This window comes from Maylandia zebra, linkage group LG14 (assembly GCF_041146795.1).
Source record: "Maylandia zebra isolate NMK-2024a linkage group LG14, Mzebra_GT3a, whole genome shotgun sequence".
Classification (NCBI taxonomy): Eukaryota; Metazoa; Chordata; class Actinopteri; order Cichliformes; family Cichlidae; genus Maylandia; species Maylandia zebra.
This window is the reverse complement of record NC_135180.1, coordinates 22,754,061-22,775,390: the sequence shown is the minus strand read 5'-3', so window position 1 is coordinate 22,775,390 and position 21,330 is coordinate 22,754,061. Positions and strand designations below refer to the sequence as shown.

The 21,330-nt window shown below is 38.8% G+C and overlaps 2 protein-coding genes across 4 annotated transcripts in view; both read left to right on the top strand.

Annotated features, from left to right (window-relative positions):
• Window positions 1–7,372, top strand: part of prkd2 (protein kinase D2) — a 31,577-nt gene extending 24,205 nt beyond the window's left edge. For all 3 annotated transcript variants that reach the window (XM_012917202.3, XM_012917203.5, XM_004543680.4), the window contains 10 exons: window positions 381–458; window positions 549–867; window positions 996–1,048; window positions 1,139–1,211; window positions 1,884–1,990; window positions 3,471–3,632; window positions 3,877–3,975; window positions 4,379–4,646; window positions 5,066–5,151; window positions 5,793–7,372. In XM_012917202.3, the coding sequence (XP_012772656.1) occupies window positions 381–458; window positions 549–867; window positions 996–1,048; window positions 1,139–1,211; window positions 1,884–1,990; window positions 3,471–3,632; window positions 3,877–3,975; window positions 4,379–4,646; window positions 5,066–5,151; window positions 5,793–6,017 (1,470 nt within the window). In that variant the 3' untranslated portion in view covers window positions 6,018–7,372. The remainder of the gene's footprint in view (window positions 1–380; window positions 459–548; window positions 868–995; window positions 1,049–1,138; window positions 1,212–1,883; window positions 1,991–3,470; window positions 3,633–3,876; window positions 3,976–4,378; window positions 4,647–5,065; window positions 5,152–5,792) is intronic.
• Window positions 7,373–12,466: 5,094 nt separating this feature from the next.
• gpr184 (G protein-coupled receptor 184) lies at window positions 12,467–19,235 on the top strand. Its single transcript, XM_004543681.3, has 2 exons — window positions 12,467–12,819; window positions 17,624–19,235. Exon 2 carries the CDS (start codon window positions 17,667–17,669, stop codon window positions 18,711–18,713), a length of 1,047 nt encoding a protein of 348 aa, XP_004543738.1. The 5' UTR covers window positions 12,467–12,819; window positions 17,624–17,666; the 3' UTR covers window positions 18,714–19,235.
• Window positions 19,236–21,330: the final 2,095 nt, after the last annotated feature.

Here is a 21,330-nt window from a genome sequence, read left to right as displayed (position 1 = left end):
CAGATATAATAATTTCAACCTAAAATCCATTTCCTGCCTTCTTTCTCTTAAGATCTAAAATCTATATTTGACTTTCTAGGGCAATTTATTTACCTTTTCATTACTTGTTTTGTTTTGTTTTTTCCTTGTTTTTTTTCCCCCTCACTGGCTGAACTAACACTCTTCCTTCACTTTTTCTTTCTCTCGATTCCCACCTGTTCATCTGGTAGCTTAAATTCCTTTTCATCCTTCTTCTCCTTTGGCATTTGGTGACATCCCCTTTTCATTCCTGAAATTTACCCCCCCGCTCCATGCCCCATCCTTTATACTCTGTCCTCGCCACACCACGCTCATTTTTGTTGTCCCATCCCAACATCTCACCCTACTCCAACCCCCAACAGAGAAAGAGGCACTACTGGCGTCTGGACTGTAAGTGCATCATCCTTTTCCAGAATAACACCTCCAACAAATACTACAAGGTAACGACAGCTTTTGTCTTAACAAGCTAAGATTCATTTAAAGTCTGCAGCCCTTTTCTTTTGCTAACCCGTTCATTCATCCACCTGCAGGAGATCCCTCTTTCTGAGATCCTGGAGTTGCGTCCTGCTTCTAACTTCAGTCTCGTCTCCCAAGGCACCAATCCCCACTGCTTTGAGCTTATCACAGCCACTATGTGCTACTTTGTAGGGGAGGATCCCAACACCCTCCCCTCTGTGACCCAAAGCCACCCCCAGACTGTCCCACAGACACCTCCCTCCCCAAGCCAGGTGGCGCCCAACAGTGGCATTGGACGTGAGGTGGCAAAAGCATGGGAGAGCGCCATTCGACAGGCCCTTATGCCAGTCATCTTTCAGGACGCACCGCCAGCTGCGGGGAACATGCCTCACAGTAAGTTGAGAAACAGGTTGATGAAATTGTTTTGTGGAAGATTGTATTGCCAAGATGAAAAGACATAATTTAGAACTATTACACTGCATAACCTATGCTTTGTTCCTATCACTGTTTTTCTTTTCCAGGACAAGCTTCTGTCAGCATATCTGTGTCCAACAGTCAAATCCAAGAGAATGTGGTATGACTTGTGGTCTAATTAAGTAACTTCTGTCAATATTGACATCAATTATACATTAAGCATTATGCATGAAATATTGCATCCCTACAGGATATTGGCACAGTGTACCAGATTTTTGCTGATGAAGTGCTTGGATCTGGGCAATTTGGAGTAGTGTATGGAGGTATGGAGACCTACATCCGACAATGGAATTGATCAGTCCATTGATTTGATGGTTAAAGTGCTTTGCTGAAAGCAGTGGTGTCTAAAGTTTGAAGCTAACAAGAAGCAAGATTGTATTTCACAACCTCTGTGTATCATGCACTGTGCTAAAATGTGTTTTTAGAGTTGACCTGATTTGACACATAATAGGCTGTTTACAGGTTTTAAGGAGTGTTTTAGTCAGTTTTCACAAGTGATGTTTCTCATGCCAGCATTAGTCCAGAGTAAGTGTTAGAAAATGGAATAAAAATCTGGGTGTGTAGAGATAGATGTATATGTATCACAAGTTAGCATTTTAATTGTTAAAGTTCATGTCAATATAGTTAGAAAAGACTGAACAAGTATGATGTGCTAGGAAGGGATGCCAGGGTAAAACTGTATAAAAAAAGAACAAAGCACCGCCGCTTAGGTTTGCAAAGTTGCATCTAAGCAAACCACAAGAAATCTGGAACAATGTCCATTAGACGGACAAAGCCAAAGAGAAGATGTTTGGCCATAATACTCAGCACCATGTTTGGCGATAACCAAACACGGCAACAAATTGCCACAATGATGTGCATGGAGTATATATGTATGTATATTCAGTTTACTGTCACAATGTAAACAATCTGTTACTTGCACAAACTCCCTTCAGGAAAGCACAGGAAGACGGGGAGAGACGTGGCCGTCAAAGTCATCGACAAGCTTCGTTTTCCAACCAAGCAAGAGAGCCAACTGAGGAATGAGGTGGCCATCCTGCAGGTAAACGCACGCATTTCACTGGACTTTCTCTCAGAAGAAATTATGTTAATGATTACGTCTAAAAGTGTCTGTGCAGGTTCTTAATCGTTCAGATCATGGTCGTCTAAGAAGCTTGAAAAGAAAGCGACTGCACTTCTCATCCAAGAAGCATTTTGTGCTAAAACCATTATTAATCATGTGAGTCATTAAATGAGCCAAGGTGTGGAAAAAAAGGCAGAGGTCAATGCTAGCAGAGGTTTCGGGTAAACCCACTGTGAGACCTTGCCAAGAGGTCATATGTCCTATTGAGGTCACAGTCAGCCACCTAAAATACAGTCTTGACATTCTTTCCCAAGCACCTCAGCCCGCACTCACAACCTGCGTTAGGTGATCTCAACAGGTCACGTGATACTGTGGTTTTACCTGAAACATCTGGTGGAAATGACCCATGCCTTTTTTACTTTAGCCAAGGTGTAAAAAAAGATAATGTGATGACTCACACGATTAAAAGTGGGTCAAAGACTCTTAAGAGACGACCCCCACTAGGGTTTAAATACCTGGGACTCTCCACCGTTTGGTTTTAGAACTAAAGAAGCATTTTGGATGAAAGGTGAAATGTCTCCACAAAACTTAATCCAAATGCTTTCTTTCCAAGCTCATTATGCCTGAAAGAAAGTAAAAAACCATTTGTAATATTAAAAACTACCATTAAACACAGTGAGACAGTAATAATGTAATAGTAATCTGTGCTTTGTAGTATCACAATAACCAGATTTTAATCTACACTATTAAAAAAGCTCAGTTTTGCTTATTTAAATGATTAATTTCTAATTATTTTACCTCGCAGTCATTGACAGTATTTAAATAAGTAGTACTGTTTCTCCTTTCCTTATGTGATTGCAACTTCTGAAACGAGCAAAAATGAAAGTTTGCATATAGAATTCAACTAAATGACACGACTGTATAAAAGCATTTAACATTTTCATTCATGCCAAATATGTGACAGGGAAAGACTTCACATTAACAACGTCTGTTTAAAATATATATTTTTGAAAAATAACAACGTATGTTTGATTTCACCTTCTTGGGCGGCAGACTTTTTTCCCCAGCAGATGGAGGTAGTGGTGCACTAGTCAGTCTGAACTTCCCCCTGCAGCTCGGCATTTTACACAAATGCAGTTATGCAGTCATTATTATTTATGGAACATATGTCATATGTGTGACTTCTGCGGAATACTTATATTGTTTGCCAAAACAGAGTTTATAAATTTTCTGTTCTCTGCTTCCTTCTCCTGTGGTTTACTGTCTGGTTGTCACGGTCTGGTCCTTTCTGTTTATCCCCTCCTGTGATGTTCTTCCTGTATTGCCCAATTTATATTTGCTATATTTCACACTCTATCACAGTTTATTTCTGGTATTTCATCTTTTTACACACAACATATTTTTTCTTATCGTCCGCCTTCTCCCCACACTCCCCTCACCCTTCTGTTGTTTCTCTCAGAGTTTACGTCATCTGGGCATTGTAAACCTGGAGTGTATGTTTGAAACCCCAGAGAAAGTGTTTGTGGTCATGGAGAAACTACACGGTGACATGCTGGAGATGATTCTCTCCAGCGAAAAAGGCAGATTGCCCGAGAGGCTCACAAAGTTCCTCATCACGCAGGTGTGTATGCATTTTCAAATAAGTCCCATAGCGGTAGAGAGTGGGTAGTAGAGACCCACAAGACTAAAATGGCATTCTGATGCTGCAGTGTTTCGCTGCATGCTTCCTCTGCTGTCATCATGAACATTTACTGAACCTTACATTTCTGCATATTCTAAAACGAAGCTTTGCTGTGTTTGATTTTGTTTCGGATCATCTTGCTCCCGTGGTTTTGGGTATGCACATGACGTCGGTGTGCATGCAGATTCTTGCAGCTCTGAGGCACCTGCACTTTAAGAACATTGTTCACTGTGACCTAAAACCTGAAAATGTGCTACTTGCCTCTGCCGATCCCTCCCCACAGGTAAAAACACACACACACACACACACACACACACACACACACACACACACACACACACACACACACACACACACACACAGATGGATTTCCCAAATCTGAGCTGAGGAAAGTAACAGACACTTGCTAATGGCGTTTTGGTTACATGAGTCCTGTTTCTGTTTCTTTCTCTTAACATTCTTTCTCATAACCGTTCAGCTATCTTAGTGAGGACCTTCATTGACATAATGGTTTCCCTAGCACAAAGATAGCTAGACAGGAACACGCACACACGCACTTGCCCAACCAGCTCGTTTGCAACACATGTGGTTTCTGCACTTGCTCATATACATTTCCTGCCATTTTGTTATTTTACCAGATGCCTCGCAGTCATGTGTCTCTGTTCTTGACTGTTTTCTTCTCTCAGGTGAAGTTGTGTGATTTTGGCTTTGCCCGTATCATTGGAGAGAAGTCATTCCGCCGTTCAGTGGTTGGCACACCTGCCTATCTGGCTCCAGAAGTTCTGTTAAACCAGGGCTATAACCGCTCACTAGACATGTGGTCAGTCGGCGTCATTATGTACGTCAGCCTCAGCGGGACATTCCCATTCAATGAAGATGAAGATATCAATGACCAGATCCACAACGCAGCCTTTATGTATCCTCCTAATCCCTGGAAGCAGATCTCCAGTGATGGTAATCTCAGAGAGGGAATCAGCTAGAGGAGATTTCTCCTGTTAAACACAACCGTGAGATGGACGTTGATGTACACTTACAATACCTGCAAAAGCTATTGGATTGGTTTTTGTAATCAATATATAAAATTGTTATTTAACATCACCTTTGCCTAGTAGTGGAGAAAAAAATAAAACGTATGAGTGCATATGAGAAAGGGCAGCAAAGAATGACTAGTACTGAATGTTGTTTTCAGAATGCAACCAATCTGATCTGTGATAAGTTGTACTTCAGTTTTACCACAACTAAAGTCGGGTTTAGTGTCTAGACAAATAAGGTATGATAAAGAGATGACAACTCTGATGGTTTCTGTGTGCTTGCGTGTGTGTGAGTGAGAGGTGGTTTGATTTTTATTGAAAAACATGTGTTTGTGTTTCCAGCTATTGACCTGATCAACAACCTGCTGCAAGTTAAGATGAGGAAACGCTACAGTGTAGATAAAAGTCTCAGCCACGCATACTTACAGGTACTATATTAATGAACTGCTCACAGGCACACATTAGAATGAATGTTCCACTCTATCGTTCCTACAATTTTTTTTTATCCGTTATTATTTGCTATTAAACATACAAGAAAAAGCCCCCTTTTCTGTGGTAAATGCTAGTAACTGTAGTTTCTGAGCAGCAATTCAAGTCCTTAAAATTGCTTCAATAAAATTTGTTGCTTTTAAAGAAAATTGCAACAATAAAGCCGAGGTCTATGCACACAAATCCGAGCGTTGAAATATCAGCTCAAGGCCGGAGGTTTTTAACTTTATTGAAAACATAACAGAAAGGGGATTAGTTAAAGAAATTGTGTTTTCTTTGACTGCACAGCTCTTAAATGCCTGCTTCAAAACAAAATGTTTAGCGGTGGAAAAGCAGGCTGCTATTGCTGTTGTTTTTTTTTGTTGCCAGAATGTCACCGGATTAATTAATATTCATTGTCACGGTAGCCACGAGTGGGTTGAAGCATAATTTATCATTTCAGTGTCATTCTAGTTCTTATGTACACACATGCACATGTGCCCCCGCAAACAAATGCATTGGCACATGTATCGATCAAATCTTTGCGATTCCCGACACTCAGATTTCATCACCGTGTTTATTCCTGTTTGTCATTTCCCAGGACTATCAGACGTGGCTCGACCTGCGGGAACTGGAGACTAAGCTTGGGGAACGTTACATTACCCACGAGAGCGATGACAGCCGCTGGCAAATGTATGCCCGTGAACACACTCTGCCATACCCTGCTCACTTTGTGCCGCCTCCTCTGGCGCAGGCTTCCGATGACGAGGACGGCGGGGAGGATGCAGACATGCAAGGTCTCACAGAGAGGGTCAGCATACTCTGACCACAGAGAGGTGGAGGACTCACGCTCATTTAGGAAGGATGAAAGAAGCGGGGAGAAGGAGAAGGGGATGGTGGCCTTGTACTCTAAAAAGACACGCTTGCAAAGAATCATGTGGTTTTTATAAAATAAAGTGTCTGACTGATTAGAGCTGCGTGAGAGCACTCGGTTTTACAGCTATAAATCCAATTTCTCTCCTCCAGCCCGAAGAAAACCTTTAAAGCATTTACTCTGCTTGTCTTGGTCCTCTTTCATCTTTTGAATTGTTGAATTTCTTTTATGATAAAGACTGCTCAACTCTATTTCACATTCCCTGTTCATCTGTTCAGGGTGCCTTTACAGATAAAAGGTGCGGAGTGAACCGTAAATCCGAATTTGTCAGAGGAATGAAAAACAGCATGTTCTTTCCCCCTGTCAGTGTAGTGTGCATCAGAGCAAACAAGGAAATGGCATTTTACCACAGGTGCAGATAAGAATCAAAGAATCAAACATTTTGCTATACAAACAGTAGTAAAACCCAGCCGAAACGTTATGAAATTAAAAGCAACGCGATGCTTCTTTTTTTTCTTTAATATATTATTTTAATGGGACTGACTGGAATTACAGAAAATTCAGTTCAATCTCTTTTCAGTGATGGAGCTCTTTACAGCAACAAAAGACTTCCTCTGTGCTGGTAATTACTGAAGTGAGTCCACTGAGAGAAGCCATCTATATTCACAAATGCATTCCCATAAATTCGTGTTCTATAGTGAAAACCAAAGGTATCGATCTGGCGACAGCAAATCCTCCAGTAATTACTGCAGGTTTGTGGCCACAATGGCCTTTTAGAAAATTATATGTAATTAAAGATGCCATTATGAGTTTAAATGAACTAGCATGCGGGCAGTGTAATACTTCCACTCACCGGACAATTTTCAGTCGTGAGATTTCGTATATCGGTGACAGCTCTCTGTAGCTGCTGCTGAAAATTGCTTTTTATTGTGTTATCATTCGTTGTGAGCCATCTGAGGTCAAGCAGGTCACTGAAATGATTTGTACCGTTAATAATGAGCAGATAAATGAACGCATCTTTCAGCAAAAGCAGACATTCCCCTGTGATGTAAGTGTATGGGTGGACAGTGTGGGTCACTAAACTAGTTTGGACAACTTATCTTGTACAAGTATTGACTACCTTTCATGTCGATGTGTTACATGTTTCTGTGAAGTAGCATTATCTAGATTCATCATTGAACATACTGTAGTTACTGTTTTATGAATGTATAACCTGAAGCTTATATAGCTGTCAAATATGTGTAGACTGTGTATAACTTGTTTGAAGGATGATCCTGGCTTTTAGATAATACAAACCTCCTACAGCATTGTATTTGTCTTGGAAGTTTTATTTAACGTGACGTCCGTGCATGCTTAACTGGAACCTGCTCATTTTCACCTGCTTCCTGAGAAATTGCACACAGGCCTGAGCAGATACGGATTTAGTCCTAAAATATTTGTCAGCCATATACAGATTATTTGCTTTTTCCCTATAAATATATTTATAAAACAAGGGCCATTACTGTGCCTTAGATTGTCTATGGAAAAAGACGTGCTTCATTTAAAGCATAACAAAAGAATAAGGACGACTTGTTCTGCACCACTAGTTTTCTACTCACAGGCTGACAGGCTGTTATTTCTTTTACTCTCAAAAGAAGAGGAGATTTTTTCCCCTCCAAATATGCTGCTGGGTACTTTGGTACAGACGTAGGCAACATGGACTAAAGAATTATGATGGAATTGGAACCAGAGACACACAAAAAAGTACTCCCAGCTCTCAAAGCACAGACAGTGGGGTGTTTTTTAACACCCCACAGTCTTGAGTGGCACTCAAGAGGACCCTGTGGCAATGGAGGCAAAGACGCTGAATTTTTTCCCATTGTGAAATGAGTACTCTTCACTCAGTTATACTGGTAGAAGTGCACCCTTGTTGCTCCTACCCTACACCCGTCGTCATTCTCAAACAATGCCAGATGATAGACTCTTCCTTTTTCCTCCCCTCCTTTTATTTCTTTCAAGTGTCAGTAACTTTCGTTTTATCTCATCAGCTTCAATCTTCCAGCCCATTGTTTTTGCACTGTCATGTAGAGCCCTCCACTTAGTAAGCAAAAGAGACAGGCCCAAACCTCCAGAGAGACGTACCTGGCACCAGAAATTACATTTCTATTGAGTTTTATCTGCGACAAGCAATATCAGTCTAGTTTGTTAGAGTAGGTGGAAGACAGCTTAAAAATATTTCTGTTTTCACTCAACGTTTCCACTGAAAGCAAAAAAGCAGTCGGGCATCCAGATTAATGACCTTGTGCTTCTTAAATGAAAGTGTTCTTTTCACCTGCAAGCACTAGGTTTAGCAGTCTACACACACACACACACACACACACACACACACACACACACACACACACACACACACACACACACACACACACACACACACACAGAGGAATAATTGATTGGCTTATTATTTAACAGAGTTAATAATCAGATGGCAGCAATCCAGTGCATTTTGGCCCATAGGACAACCTGTCAAAAGGAACATAAAAATGGGAAAGAATGTGACATAGTTGCTGGTCTGAAAGCGAGAACATATTCAGTGAGTGTCAGTTCTCTGCGTGAAAATAGCTTGTTGACGTCACAGGAGCATTGTCAATACAGTAACTCATATGACTGCTCGTTGTAGAAAAGGTATGCCGAACAGAATCTGACATGCACCTTAAATGCACCTTATGAAACTTAAAACTTAAACAGAAGACCACACAGAGTACCACTCCTATTAGCTAAGAACAGTAAACTGATGCTACAATTCACACTTCTTACCAAAACTGAATAATATAAGATTGGAAAATGTGCCTGCTTATGAGACTTTCTGCAGCAACATTCAAATGGTAGGGTCAGAATTGGGTATAAATGGCATGAAAGCATGGATCCAGCCCTCCTTTTATAAATTGGTCAGATTGCTGGTGGTGGTGAGGATATTTTCTTTGCTCACTTTAGGTCCCTCAGTACCAAATTCACATTTTTTTTAAACTACCTGAGTGCTATTGTCCACCATGCTTATTCATATATGACCACAGTGTATCATTTAGGAATGTATATTTCCCACCAACTGATGGCTGCCTCCAGCAGGATAACATACTGTCATAAAACTCAAATAATCTCAAACTGGGTTCTCATGATGGGTTCTCTGTACTCAAATGGCCTCTACAATCACCAGATTTGCATCCAGCAGAGCATCTTTGGAATGCGGTGGAACAGGAGATTCACATCATTGTTTGATGCTATCATGTCTGTATGGCTCGGAATTTCGGAGGAAAAATTCTAGCACCGTGTTAAATCTTTTATGGGGGCTTTGAAGGCAAAAGGGAGGCCAGTGCAGTGCTAGAAAATGTACCTAATAAGCTCAATGAGGGTATGTGACTGTTGTAAACAGTACATTCAGGGTTTTTTTTTTTTCTGCTGTAGATTAATATAACACAAAATTGTCTGTCCATGTTTTGGTTGTGAATTAACGTGTAATCTTGTTCTCATTAGTGTGCTCTTTTGTCTTTACCACAGACAGTTTTCTTGAGAATTAGTTTGTGGTGCGATAGAGACGCGGAGGGTCCAGAGAGTGGCGTAATAAAGAAGCCATTTTAAATACACACTCATCACACCACAACTCTTCTCTACCCCTGCTTCCCCGTGTTTTTAAACACGGTGGGCGTGATTGCGGATGCCGTGCCGGTGCTTCCGCCTGGCACCGCCGACCACGCCTCACCACATAGTTCTTTTTGATTTTGTTTTTTTTAAACTAAGAAATATATTAACAATAATCGCAACTTGATACTTTATTAACGTACTCAGAAGTGTAATGTGATCTTTGAACTTGTATTATATTAGTGTCGCTTCCATACGGAAAGAGCTACTGATTACTTATTTCCATAGCACGTTTTGTCATCTAAACCTCTGAGACCTCCCAGTGCTCATTTCTTGTCAGCTTTAGTGGAGTCTGTTTTGTTCTGCAGCTCTGCTTGGGGTGCATGCACATGCATGCCAATTGATTTTAGCCAGTGGGTGCAATTCCATTTTCTCTCAGGCTTGTTCAGAAGTTATCTGCATTAATGAAGTCTGTGGGAGAAAGTGCTGTTTTTCCACAAGAGGCAATTGGCTGTGTGCTCAAAAGGTTACCAGGAGTGTTCATAACTCAGAGAGTGTCATCTTATTTGAACTGCAACTACTCCTAGAACAATTGCAATTTGCACTCTCAGTTTATAGCTGCACCTCATCTGGAAAACACATCAGCTTTTCATTAAATACAAAAGAAAGTAGTGCACGCATGCGGAATTTCGAGATAATGCTACCCAATCAAAATAAGAACTGAACTCCAGAGTTTTCAGTCATTTCCACTTTCTTGTTATTTCATGCTTCTCGAGATAACGATCTGTGTAAACACTGAACACAAAGCCCACAAACCATCATTAGCTCTGGAAATGTTTTGTTTGTGATTGTGTAACATGATCACAAATTCTGATTGCACTTTCCTCCACTTGGTATGACTGCACAACCGATGACCTCCAGCTTGGCCATCAAGTACATTAAACGGCTATACCAGCTGCTGAGTTTGCCCCTGCACTCAGGCGTAATGCATTTTGAAAGGCAATAGATCAACTGTGTAGAGCAATTTGCAAAATTACAGAAAATTGCAGCGCATTTCCGGTTGTCATGTAGATGCATGACCAAAAAGGTACTAAATCTCTTTCTATATCACACCACTGTGTGATGCAACAAAAGCTAAACCCTAAGCTTAAAAACCACTGGGAGGTGTGAAATACTTGCAATCCTACCATTATCATAAAATGTCAATATCTGTATTTATATTACATACAAGACTGTTTTTCTAAAATGACATTTCCATAAATAATCTTTTAAATAGTTTTTATGGAAAATTTATGATGGCAGAATTCACTGTATGCCTACTGCTCTGTCTCATTAGTGCCCTCTGACTCTGCTTCATGTGACCGCAAGTTGGATGCTTGTTACCAAAAAACAGGCAGGTAAACCAACAAAATGATTTATTTTAAGGTGATAGAGGTGAAGCACACTATCATGCGAGGAAACAGTTACAAGAAACTGAAATGCACCAAACATATGCCCACTGCCTTGTCTTGTTCTCTTTTGCCAAAATAGCAAAGAATTTTCCATATATCAGTGTCATACTAAGGAATGAAAAAGGGAAGTTGACAAATTTAATATCCACATGCACAACTTTTAAAAAATATTCTCAGCACTTAAACTTTTTGGCATCACATTATTGGCACCTTGAGGTAGTCGTTAAAAAAGTGTAAAAGCCACAGCAGAAGTGACAGATAAACTTGTTCTGTATTTGAGTTTAAGAAAAAATAGGTTAGTAGCATAGGTAGGTAAAATAATACATCACCAACATGGCCTTAAATAGTATTTAGACACAATTAATGTGGTTGCTAAGTGATGTAAGCTCTGTAAGACTACATTACAGACAAAAAGCTGGATCTGTTAGAAATGACAGACAATAAAAGCCTGAATTCAACAGGAAAATGTACACATTCATGTAATGTTATTTAATCATTTGTTTATTAGAGAAGAAAAAAATTAAAAGAAAGAATACCAATAAAAAGAAAATTACTCATTCTTACTCATATTCTGCTGAAATGCAGTGACAAAAAGCTGAACTTATTGAACATGTGTGTGACATCAAAGCATTACAAAGGAAAGAAGAAACAATGCTTCAGGTGGTGGAAAATCAGAGTATCTGGAAATTCCCCTTTTGAGTATTTTATTTCCATACATTTATCGTTTCCGTTTCAATAATCGTCTACTTTCCTTTCCTTTTTCTTAACGTCATGTAAGGAATGTGTTCTTGCCGTCAACATTCACATCTGTACACTGATGGTCACTCAACGCATAACCAGAGCAACCTCAAGGTTTCGTCACAGACTCCATTTATAAACATGTGAACAGCCTCGACTGAGACCTACACGGTGCTGATACCCAGTGTTCACATCATCTGAAACAGAGCAACGTTCTTTATCTTCTTCGTGTTTTACAGTGACGTGATTGACACATTTTGGTTTTCTCGTACTGAACCAGACTGAAAGTGATCAGCCAAACTGAAAAAGACATTTAGACCAAAAAAAGGAGTGAATGACCCACTCATTAAGAACTACAACTACAATGATGCTATTTAAACACTCACTGTGATGTAAAAGGGGAAGACAGGAGCTATGCAGCTCCCGACCCATAAGTTACAAATTTCCCTTAAATCGGAGAGGAGGAGGAGGGGACTTTTTTCTGGTCTCATAAGAGCATTAACGCATGATTCATATCTTTTCTATAACCGTTTAATTTTTGCCCAGCCCTGAACACTTCCTGCACGCACGTGTGCAGAAGCAAACCTCCCTCCTCCTACGCGTGTCTTCCCCTTTCTGTACTTCGCCCTTCCACACTTCTTACTGACATTTCAGCTGTGGCTGTCAACGGGAACTAGCAACGAGAGCAAACTACACAGTACAGAGAAAAACAACCTCTTGCATCTGTAGCTATTGAACTGGCTGTTAATGATCTGGTTCATTTGAGATTATGAGGAACTGCAGTGGCTTGGCTGCATGTCAGCAGCTCTGAAAAGTCTCTTCTGAAGCTTTTTTTCTGATCTTCCTGGACTGAACTCTGCTGAACCTGAAGCAGGTCTGGAATGCGTCTAACACTCTTCACCCACTGGACAGCTTTCTACAAGATACAACTTTCTATCAACAAACAACAGGTGAGGTCATTCATTACTGACTGGAGTTCTGGAAACTAGATGAGGGAATTTATGTAAAACTTTTTATAAACTGCCCTAGAAAAGGACAAGTTCAAAGGTAACTTTTATTATGTTTGCCAAGTTCTTAAATGTAGTAATTTATTTTGAAACCGCACTTCATATGCTGGGCTTCTTTTTGTACCCAGTGGACTGTTGTCAAGGGAAAGATGGAATGCTTGAGGTGATGTGAGTAACCACTGCAAAAATAATTAGGTTTGAAATGTTGATTCTCTGGAGGGTTGAATGTTTTCTGTGATTCTCCCAGCGGTGGTCACCACAGCACGCTGGAGAGGGCAACAGAAAACTGCTCTGGAAGAAGAAACTGTGGACTGCTTTACCTTTGAAACACCACTTTGGTATGAGGGAGGCAAGTTAAAACGCATATTTCTTCTTTTTGTTTTAAAAGGGGGGCATCTGGCAATCACCACATCCCCCCTCTTTAGAGATAAGGCTAAAATGCTGCTCTCTTAACAATTCATAATGACAACCAGATTTACTTCAGCACATAATGCTAACAAACACATAGTTGGCTCAGATGGAAAAAATGAGTGAATCAAGCCCTGGCCAGCTGTGCAAAGTAGTCGTTTGTTTGGATTTGAAATGTACTGATAGAGACAGCAAAAGAACAAAAAAGATGTATGCAAGAGGAAAAAAGAAAAAAAATATTGTTTTTAAGAAGGACCTGAACAGGACAAATGAACCATTACAGGCATTAGAGGTAAACTCTATCTTTGTAATAGGGGAATACCTGTTTGTCATTAGTCATAGTATCCTAAGTGGTGACTAACAACTGAAATATTTTAGAAAAGTTTTGATTTATGAGGAAAACTTTCCTATAATGCAGTCATGATAAGTCTCCCATTTTTTTTTTTTTTTAATTTTATGAATAATCCATTAAATCAAACCCATTTCAAACACACCTGCACACAGGCACGTGCAGACACACATTATCGTTCTCTGAAGACGATCTGTCTCCAAATGGCTTCTCTATTATTGAGTTTTCTGGACGTTAATAGCATTAGATGCTTCCTGAGCCTATAAACACACCAGGGTCAAGCCTGGAAGAGAGAGAGGGAACAAAACAAAGAGAGGAAACAAATATCAGCAAAAGCCACAGAAATAACGAGCAAAGTTTGATCTCCTAATGCTTAAATTTTATACAGCAAATGGAAAGAATAAAATATCTGTACAAAAATATTTTAGTCTTGTGGTCTACATTAAGAAGAGTGTGTTAACCATTGGTTCCCATTACCTGGTAAAATAATTAATGTGGATTTTTTTTCCAGTGGAACACAAACTAAACATTAACCCCTTAATCGTCACAATGAATGGGTGTATAAGATTGTACTGATGGTGTAAATATGAATAAATACTTCGGTTATTAACTGAAACCAGAGGACATTTTCAAAAAATTCTGTTGTGATAAACTAAAATTTTAAAAAATGTTCAAGGCTGATGACACAGTTTCACAGACCAATAGAAAGCCTATAAACAGTCTGAAAGGAAAACCATAACACAACCAGTTGAACTTTGTAACAGTTCCTCTGAAACAACATTCCTAATTATGTAGTATTCATGTGTGAGTTCTTTTGTACAATCAGGTTCTGGCCTTAGTTAGCCTGTCATAGTTTCGTTGAATTATTTTTGAACCAAGCTGAACTCATGCTCGGTCTGCCCAGAAATATCCTTCTCAGTCAGCATCTTAACATGTCTGTTTAACCGCACTGTTAGCATCTGTAGTCAAAACATGGCCATGCTGTAGGAAATCCAAATTTACCCCGAATAAACCACTAAACTGTTTTAACTGTGCAGCATCTTTTGTATTTTTAATGCATTAGTCGTCAATTATGACTATATATTCCAAACCATTTTTAGGTTTCATATTATTTATGAATGTGTCAGAATTTAAAACATTAACAAGAACGCGCGAATAGCCTCCTTCTGTAACAGTTAAGCATGTCACTCTTTAACTTTTACATTAAACAGAGTAGATTAAAACAGGGGGACAAAAAGCCTAAAGCTGTGCATTACTAGAAAACAATTAGGTCTGTTATGTTAAGAGATGGTCATGTCCCATATGAAATGTGTAGGATTTCATTGAAAACAACTGGACTTTAAAAAGTGAAAGTTTAGTGAACTCTATTTATTTGTACTTTGATGAGATGTATAATTGAGTAAAACATATAAAAATATTTATCATTTATACACATTAATGTGTTGCAAGCCCTATGATGTAAGTCATTTTCTGTTAAGCCTGCAACGTGCTGCACAAAATTCATGCGACACGCCTGTAATGTAACTGATCGTTATGCCTGCACGATAATATGTATGGGATATATAAACGTCATAAAGAATTAACTTTATTAAATGTTAATAATAATGTTTTGCTAAGTTATGCACTTTTATGGACACTACCTAATTTTTCAAACAAAGTTGACAACTTCATACATCACATATTGACATGAAGAAAGACAATTAGTGTCATGTGATCATCTACATGTGTGCTCCAAATAATTTTTTTTTTTTTAAATCTAGAAAATCTGTATTTCAAAAAAGTCCTCCTGCCGTTCAAAAGGCATTGTTTGCACCCCTTACTTGTCTTAGTCTGCAAAATAGGTATATTTTGTTATCTTTTCTGGACATAAAAAACTGAAAGAGCAGGAAATGCAAATGTGATCCATCATCATTTCAATTATATTTTCAGTCATAGAGCCTTTTATTTTTTTCCCCCAGGAGGTAGCTTACATGGCCTTCAGTAAGAACTGGAATCTGTTCATGGCCTTTGCATTGAATTATACTTCTTCTCTACCAAGCTAGTTAGTGAGCCAGCATTACCATTATAATAACAACAACAACAACAACAACAACAATACATTTTATTTAGGAAAGTGCCTTTCAAAACACTCAAGGACACTGTACACAGCAGAATAGAGACAAGCAATAACAACAACAAACATAACAACTTACAAATTTACAAGGATAAAACATAAAGCAAATAAATAAAAGAGATTATGTGATAATGCATATTATGGGAAATAAAATGCAGCGCACATGTTACAAGTCACAGTAAGCTACAACAGATTGTTTGCAGTTATGCTAGCTTGGCCAAAAAACCTCACTCATCAGTGTATTACAAAGAATACCCAACAAAGAGCGCAGAGGTTCTCTCAGATGCCTTGCCCACTGACCTTGTCGTTATACCACAAATCTCTCACCTTTTAACCCTTGTGTGGTGTTCGTATTTTTGTTACTCAGCCAGTGTTCATGGGTCTGGTGGACCCGCTAGAGTTTTGGCTTTCCAAATTAACACTATCAAACAATTTTATGTTAAATTACTCAACAGATGTTTACTTCATCCCAATTACAAGACATATGAACAGCAAACATGGTTAATTTTTTCCCTTTACCTTTGTTAGATCACATTTATGAATTAATGTGCTTCTCGTTTTTCTTTTATATAAAATGTTATAAATAAATCAGTTATAATCAAGTGGAGTGAGTGGAAAGACACAACACATTTACACGTGAAAAAATAATTAATTGTTTAATTTTTCTTTTGAAAAAAACTGAACAATAGTTTCGTATCCTCTCTGAAACTGCACTGCTAGCTTTACTCTCATGGAAAAGAAGACTTCTTCAAAGAGGAAAGGTTCATGTCAAAATAACAAAATCAGTCTCACAGCAGATTATTTGACCTGCTCTTTGTCTTTTATCTTTTTGAAACAGAAAGTATTACTGGATTATTATTAAATTCATTTTGAAATTCTTGTCTCTGCTGGGTTACGCTAATCTTTAAGATGTATCTGGTGTGAATTACACTCAGAGCTCTGTGATGGACCAGGTGTGATGGTTCAAATCAGGGAGAGAATTAATTGATTCATTTATAGAGTGCATGAGTTTCACATTACTCATTCTTGAAGCTGCAGTAAACAACTACCTTCGTCACATCTGCATCTGTTTGTAACGTTACATTTTCCACGTGTGGGACTAATAAAGGTTATCTTATCTTATCTTTAAATTGGAAATAACTGGTCCAACTCACTATATGACTGCCAACTTTTTTGTCCCCCAGAATGCAATTCTGTGGGAGCCTGCAAGGCTCTTATTGTGCTGAGAAACAAAAAGTAACCTGTAATCTGTGATTACTGTAAAATGCAAATAATCAGTTTGCCTGTACATTCTGTGCGATCCTCGCCTGCAACTTAGACCACGCAGGAGAATAAATGCAGCAATTTATAGATAATTTAATAAAAAGTAGCATTAACAACAAGTAATGTTGATCGAGTGCTCAGGTGATCGAGTGCAGAAGGTTCTACATCAAGTTAATCTAAAAGGTATCAGTTCCTTAATGCTGTCTGTTTCCACAACAACGACAGCTTACCTTATGACATGTGTTCTCCATACAGTGCAGCTGAGGCAGGGACTTTTGGCAATTTCACTTTCTATTAAAACCGTGGGTGCAAACTGTTATCATCAAGCAGCATGACTAAACCCATACTAGGAAGCGGAGGACTCCCATCGACACTATGCCTGAACACCATATAGTGTGCAGAATCAAACTATCTCACATTGAGAAACATCAGGACAACCAAATTATTTTTTTTATCTCTTGAGCTCAGTCAACCATGAAATAGAATAGGGGATACAAAATATCTAAGCTATATTATATGTTTTTAAAGTATTACGGTGAAGTCGTGTTACCATACAAATTGTTACTGTATTTATTTTAATTTCATGGATTTAATGATGTATTTTTGTCTTGCAGGTGATTTTTTTAACCAGGGGAGTTACAGCTAACTAAAGGAACCATGAACTCCACTTTTAAACCAGAAACAGGCAACAACTCAACATGCGTTAACATTGGAGAGAGTGTTGTCAGTAACTTGCTGATGTCTGTTTACATACTGGCCTTTGTTTTTGGTTTGATCTTCAATGTACTGACCCTGGGCCCCATCATTCAACAAGTGAGGCAAAAAAATGTCCTGGGAATCTTCCTGCTCAACCTGTCTATCTCTGACTTCCTTTTCATCATCACTATGCCCCTTTGGATAAATTATTACCGGTTTAACCACCGCTGGATGCTAGGTTCTGGGTCCTGCAGTGTAGCTGGCTTTGTCTACTACTCTAATATGTATATCAGCATCTACCTGCTTTGCTGTATCTCTGTAGACCGCTGTCTGGTGGTCAGCTACCCACTCCGCTTCAAGACACACCGAACTTCTTGCTACGCCTGGATGCAGTGTATCGTAGTTTATGTGGTAGTGGTGGTGATACACATCATAATGCTGGTCTATGATAATCTCACAGACGCCCATGATGAGAACAACAATAATGACCGTTGTTATGAGACCTACCCCATGGAGAAGCCTATTGCTCTATTCAACTTGCTCAGAGTAGGCTTGGGCTTCCTGCTACCCCTGCTAGTGCTGGCAGTGAGCTACTGGAGGGTGTTAGCCACTGTGGGCCGAAGTCCCGGCCTGAGCGCCCAGGTTAAGAGGAAGGTCCGTCTTCTCTCCTTTGGAGTCATTGGGATCTTCTCAGTTTGCTTTGCTCCATATCATATTCTTTTGCTCATACGCTCACTAGTATTTTATAATAACAATTTTGATAAGAGTCACAATGGGAGTTACTGCAAGTTTGAAGAACAAATGCACTTCTTCTTCTCCTGTACGCTTGCACTGTCCAGTTTGAATGCTGTGGTGGACCCAGTGCTGTATGTGTTGGTGAGTAATGGAGTCTGGGAGCAGATGAAACTAACCTGGAGATGCCGCAGACGGACTGAACAAGAAGACTGTGCACTAACTGCTTACAAAGGAGGAAAAGCTGCCACTACTGCCACTACTAATTTAATATGAATAATAAGCTATATGTGATAGACATGTGTACAATTGTATGTGTGTGAGTGTGTATTGAGATATTATAGGATTTGGCATGGCAGCTTTTTCAAGTAAAGTCTTCCTCTCATGAGTTAAGTAACGGGATTATTTCCATCCCACTTGTGTATGTTATTTTGTGTATGTATAAAAGGCAATCTTTGTTGTTACATTTGTATGTTATATCGAGCACAGTGTAAGGAGGAAGCTGAATAATGTATGCATCTGAGTCCTGGTTAATGTGATATTAGTCTCGGGTTCTGCTCTCCCACGAGTTCTTCAGTGTAAGCCACTTCTGGTTTTGTTGTTAGACACTGTTGCTGCAACTGAAGAGCCATTGTATTTTTTTTTGTCCAATCTATGCAATCATAGCGTGACTGAGCAACCCTGATATATTTAAATATGCATTACCTCCAATGCATGCCATACAAAGCCTTTGTTAGCATAACTTTGTGTGCCCAGTGTCTGACATATTTAACAAGAAATAAATCAGTATTATGTCCAGGTGCTCAGAGTTTTTTTTCACGCAGACAGTATGCAACAATTAACCCATACACCCAGTCTCTTAGTCTTCGCCATTAAACATATAGATAATTATAAATGCAACATAGCTGTGTGCTTCACAAGTGTCAAGTTGAAAAGGAAGGCAATAATGATGGATGTATATAAGTGTGTGTCAGGGGTGTGAGACAGAAATGGAGAAAAAGAATAATAAAGTGAAAGAAAGACAGCAAAAAGACTGAAAGAGGAAGCGTTTGAATCAACATTATGTCTGTTACTTGGTTCATAATTTATACAGCAGCTTCCTCATGCGTCAGCAGAGCTTTTTTTAGTAAACATCATTACAATCTAAGATGAACATTGACTGCATAGTATAAACCCTGAATAAAACCAGTTTTGTTTAATTAAAGGTCTATACTGCTGATTTCCTGAATTGTACAATCATGTATATCCTTCCATAAGAAGCAGTTTTGGAGGTTTGCTACTCTGGAGAATTCTGGTATCTGTTCATATGATGCCATGATCTTCCCATCAAATTCACCCTACCATGGAGCTATGCTCATAGAAACTACAAAAACCCCAAGAGCAACATTTCAGACAGGTCTCAGTTAACCTATGACAAATTGGCCAAAAAGGGGAAGGACACAAGTGTTACAATAGCCCAATGTCCAGACCTCAAGTCAACTGAAATGCTGCGACAGGAACACAAATAGCTGTGCATAAAAGAATGGCCGCAAACCTCAATCAACTTAGTCAATTTTATAGAGAAGAGTTCACCAAAATTCTTCCACAATAATGTCAGAGAATAATAAATGAATACAGAATGACTCCTTTAGATATCGCTGCTTTGGGTCTAGCAAAGTGTTTTGTTTTTTTAAAATAAAAGGATAAAGATAAAGCCAGGCTTTTTTCCTCTGAAGTACAGAAATGTTCTGGTTTCTAAACCTTACTTTATTTTTAAACCCTCAGATACATCATGTTTAGATGCTTGAAAAGCTCTGTTGGCAAAAAAAGAAAGCATGTATCTATTTTTGAATGGAAGTCACAACTGGTGATGCTGAAGCTGCCCCATTAACTTCTTTTCAGATGGAAAAGAAAGAAAAACCCATGTTATTTTCACCACAATTTTAAAGCTTGCAGCATTTTGAAGAAGCGTTAGTAAACGAATCAGGTTTAAAGAAATTAATGTTGCAGTCAATCATCTTGTGGCATTAGCGCCAACATCTTAAAGATCCATTTTCTCCAGACTCAGCTTTTAATGAGCTAACTCAGGTTGTAGCCAGACTCATAGGAAAATCAATGTGACTCCATTGATTAGCTGTTATGACTCATAGCATTGTAATGCAGGCTTGGTCTTAATGGACTATACCAACAAGCTATACTTAGATCTTATTTTAAGCATTTGGAGTCTTTGGACATATATAACGGAGCACTCAATAGAATGAAGTTTTTAATTTCCTTTTACCCTAATGAGCTGATTAATAATTAATATTTCTACTGAAACGCAGCAGACGTCCTGCTAATTATGTTTTGTATTTCATAAGAAAGAAGCTCTCATAATGAAACTCTTTTTTTTTTTTTTTACAGTGTACTGTCTTTGTGTTTTTGTTTTATTTTTTAAAAACTATTTCTGCTTATTAAAGAGTGGACCTTAAAGAAAAAAGATAATTGAAATATTTTAGAAAAGGAAGACAGCAAAGTTATTAATTGTACAATAAAGAGTTTGCGATTTACTTGTGCTGCATCACATCCACTGAAGCATATTAAATTGAATGACACTTAGGAGGGTTTGTCTCATCAGAGACTTGTTCATGTATATTTGTGTGAAGCCATTGTCCATATCTTAACTGTAACAACAAGGGTCCGAAAAATTGAAGCACAGCCAGAGATCATACAGGAAATCAGATAAAAGCCAAGCATCCAAACTTTTACATGCAAGCAAAAACATCTTACATGAGTATTAGTCAGAGGAGCAATTTACACAAGAGAAGAGGCAAAAATGCCCACAAAGGCTAGTTATACATAACAGTGTACAACACCGGCATCATTTTATACGCAAGGAACAAGGAAAAGTTTGGAAGTTGAGTGGAAGAATCTG

Excerpts from the sequence above, each read along its gene's own strand:
- gpr184 (XM_004543681.3), top strand. The coding sequence starts at position 17,667 with ATGAACTCCACTTTTAAACCAGAAACAGGCAACAACTCAACATGCGTT.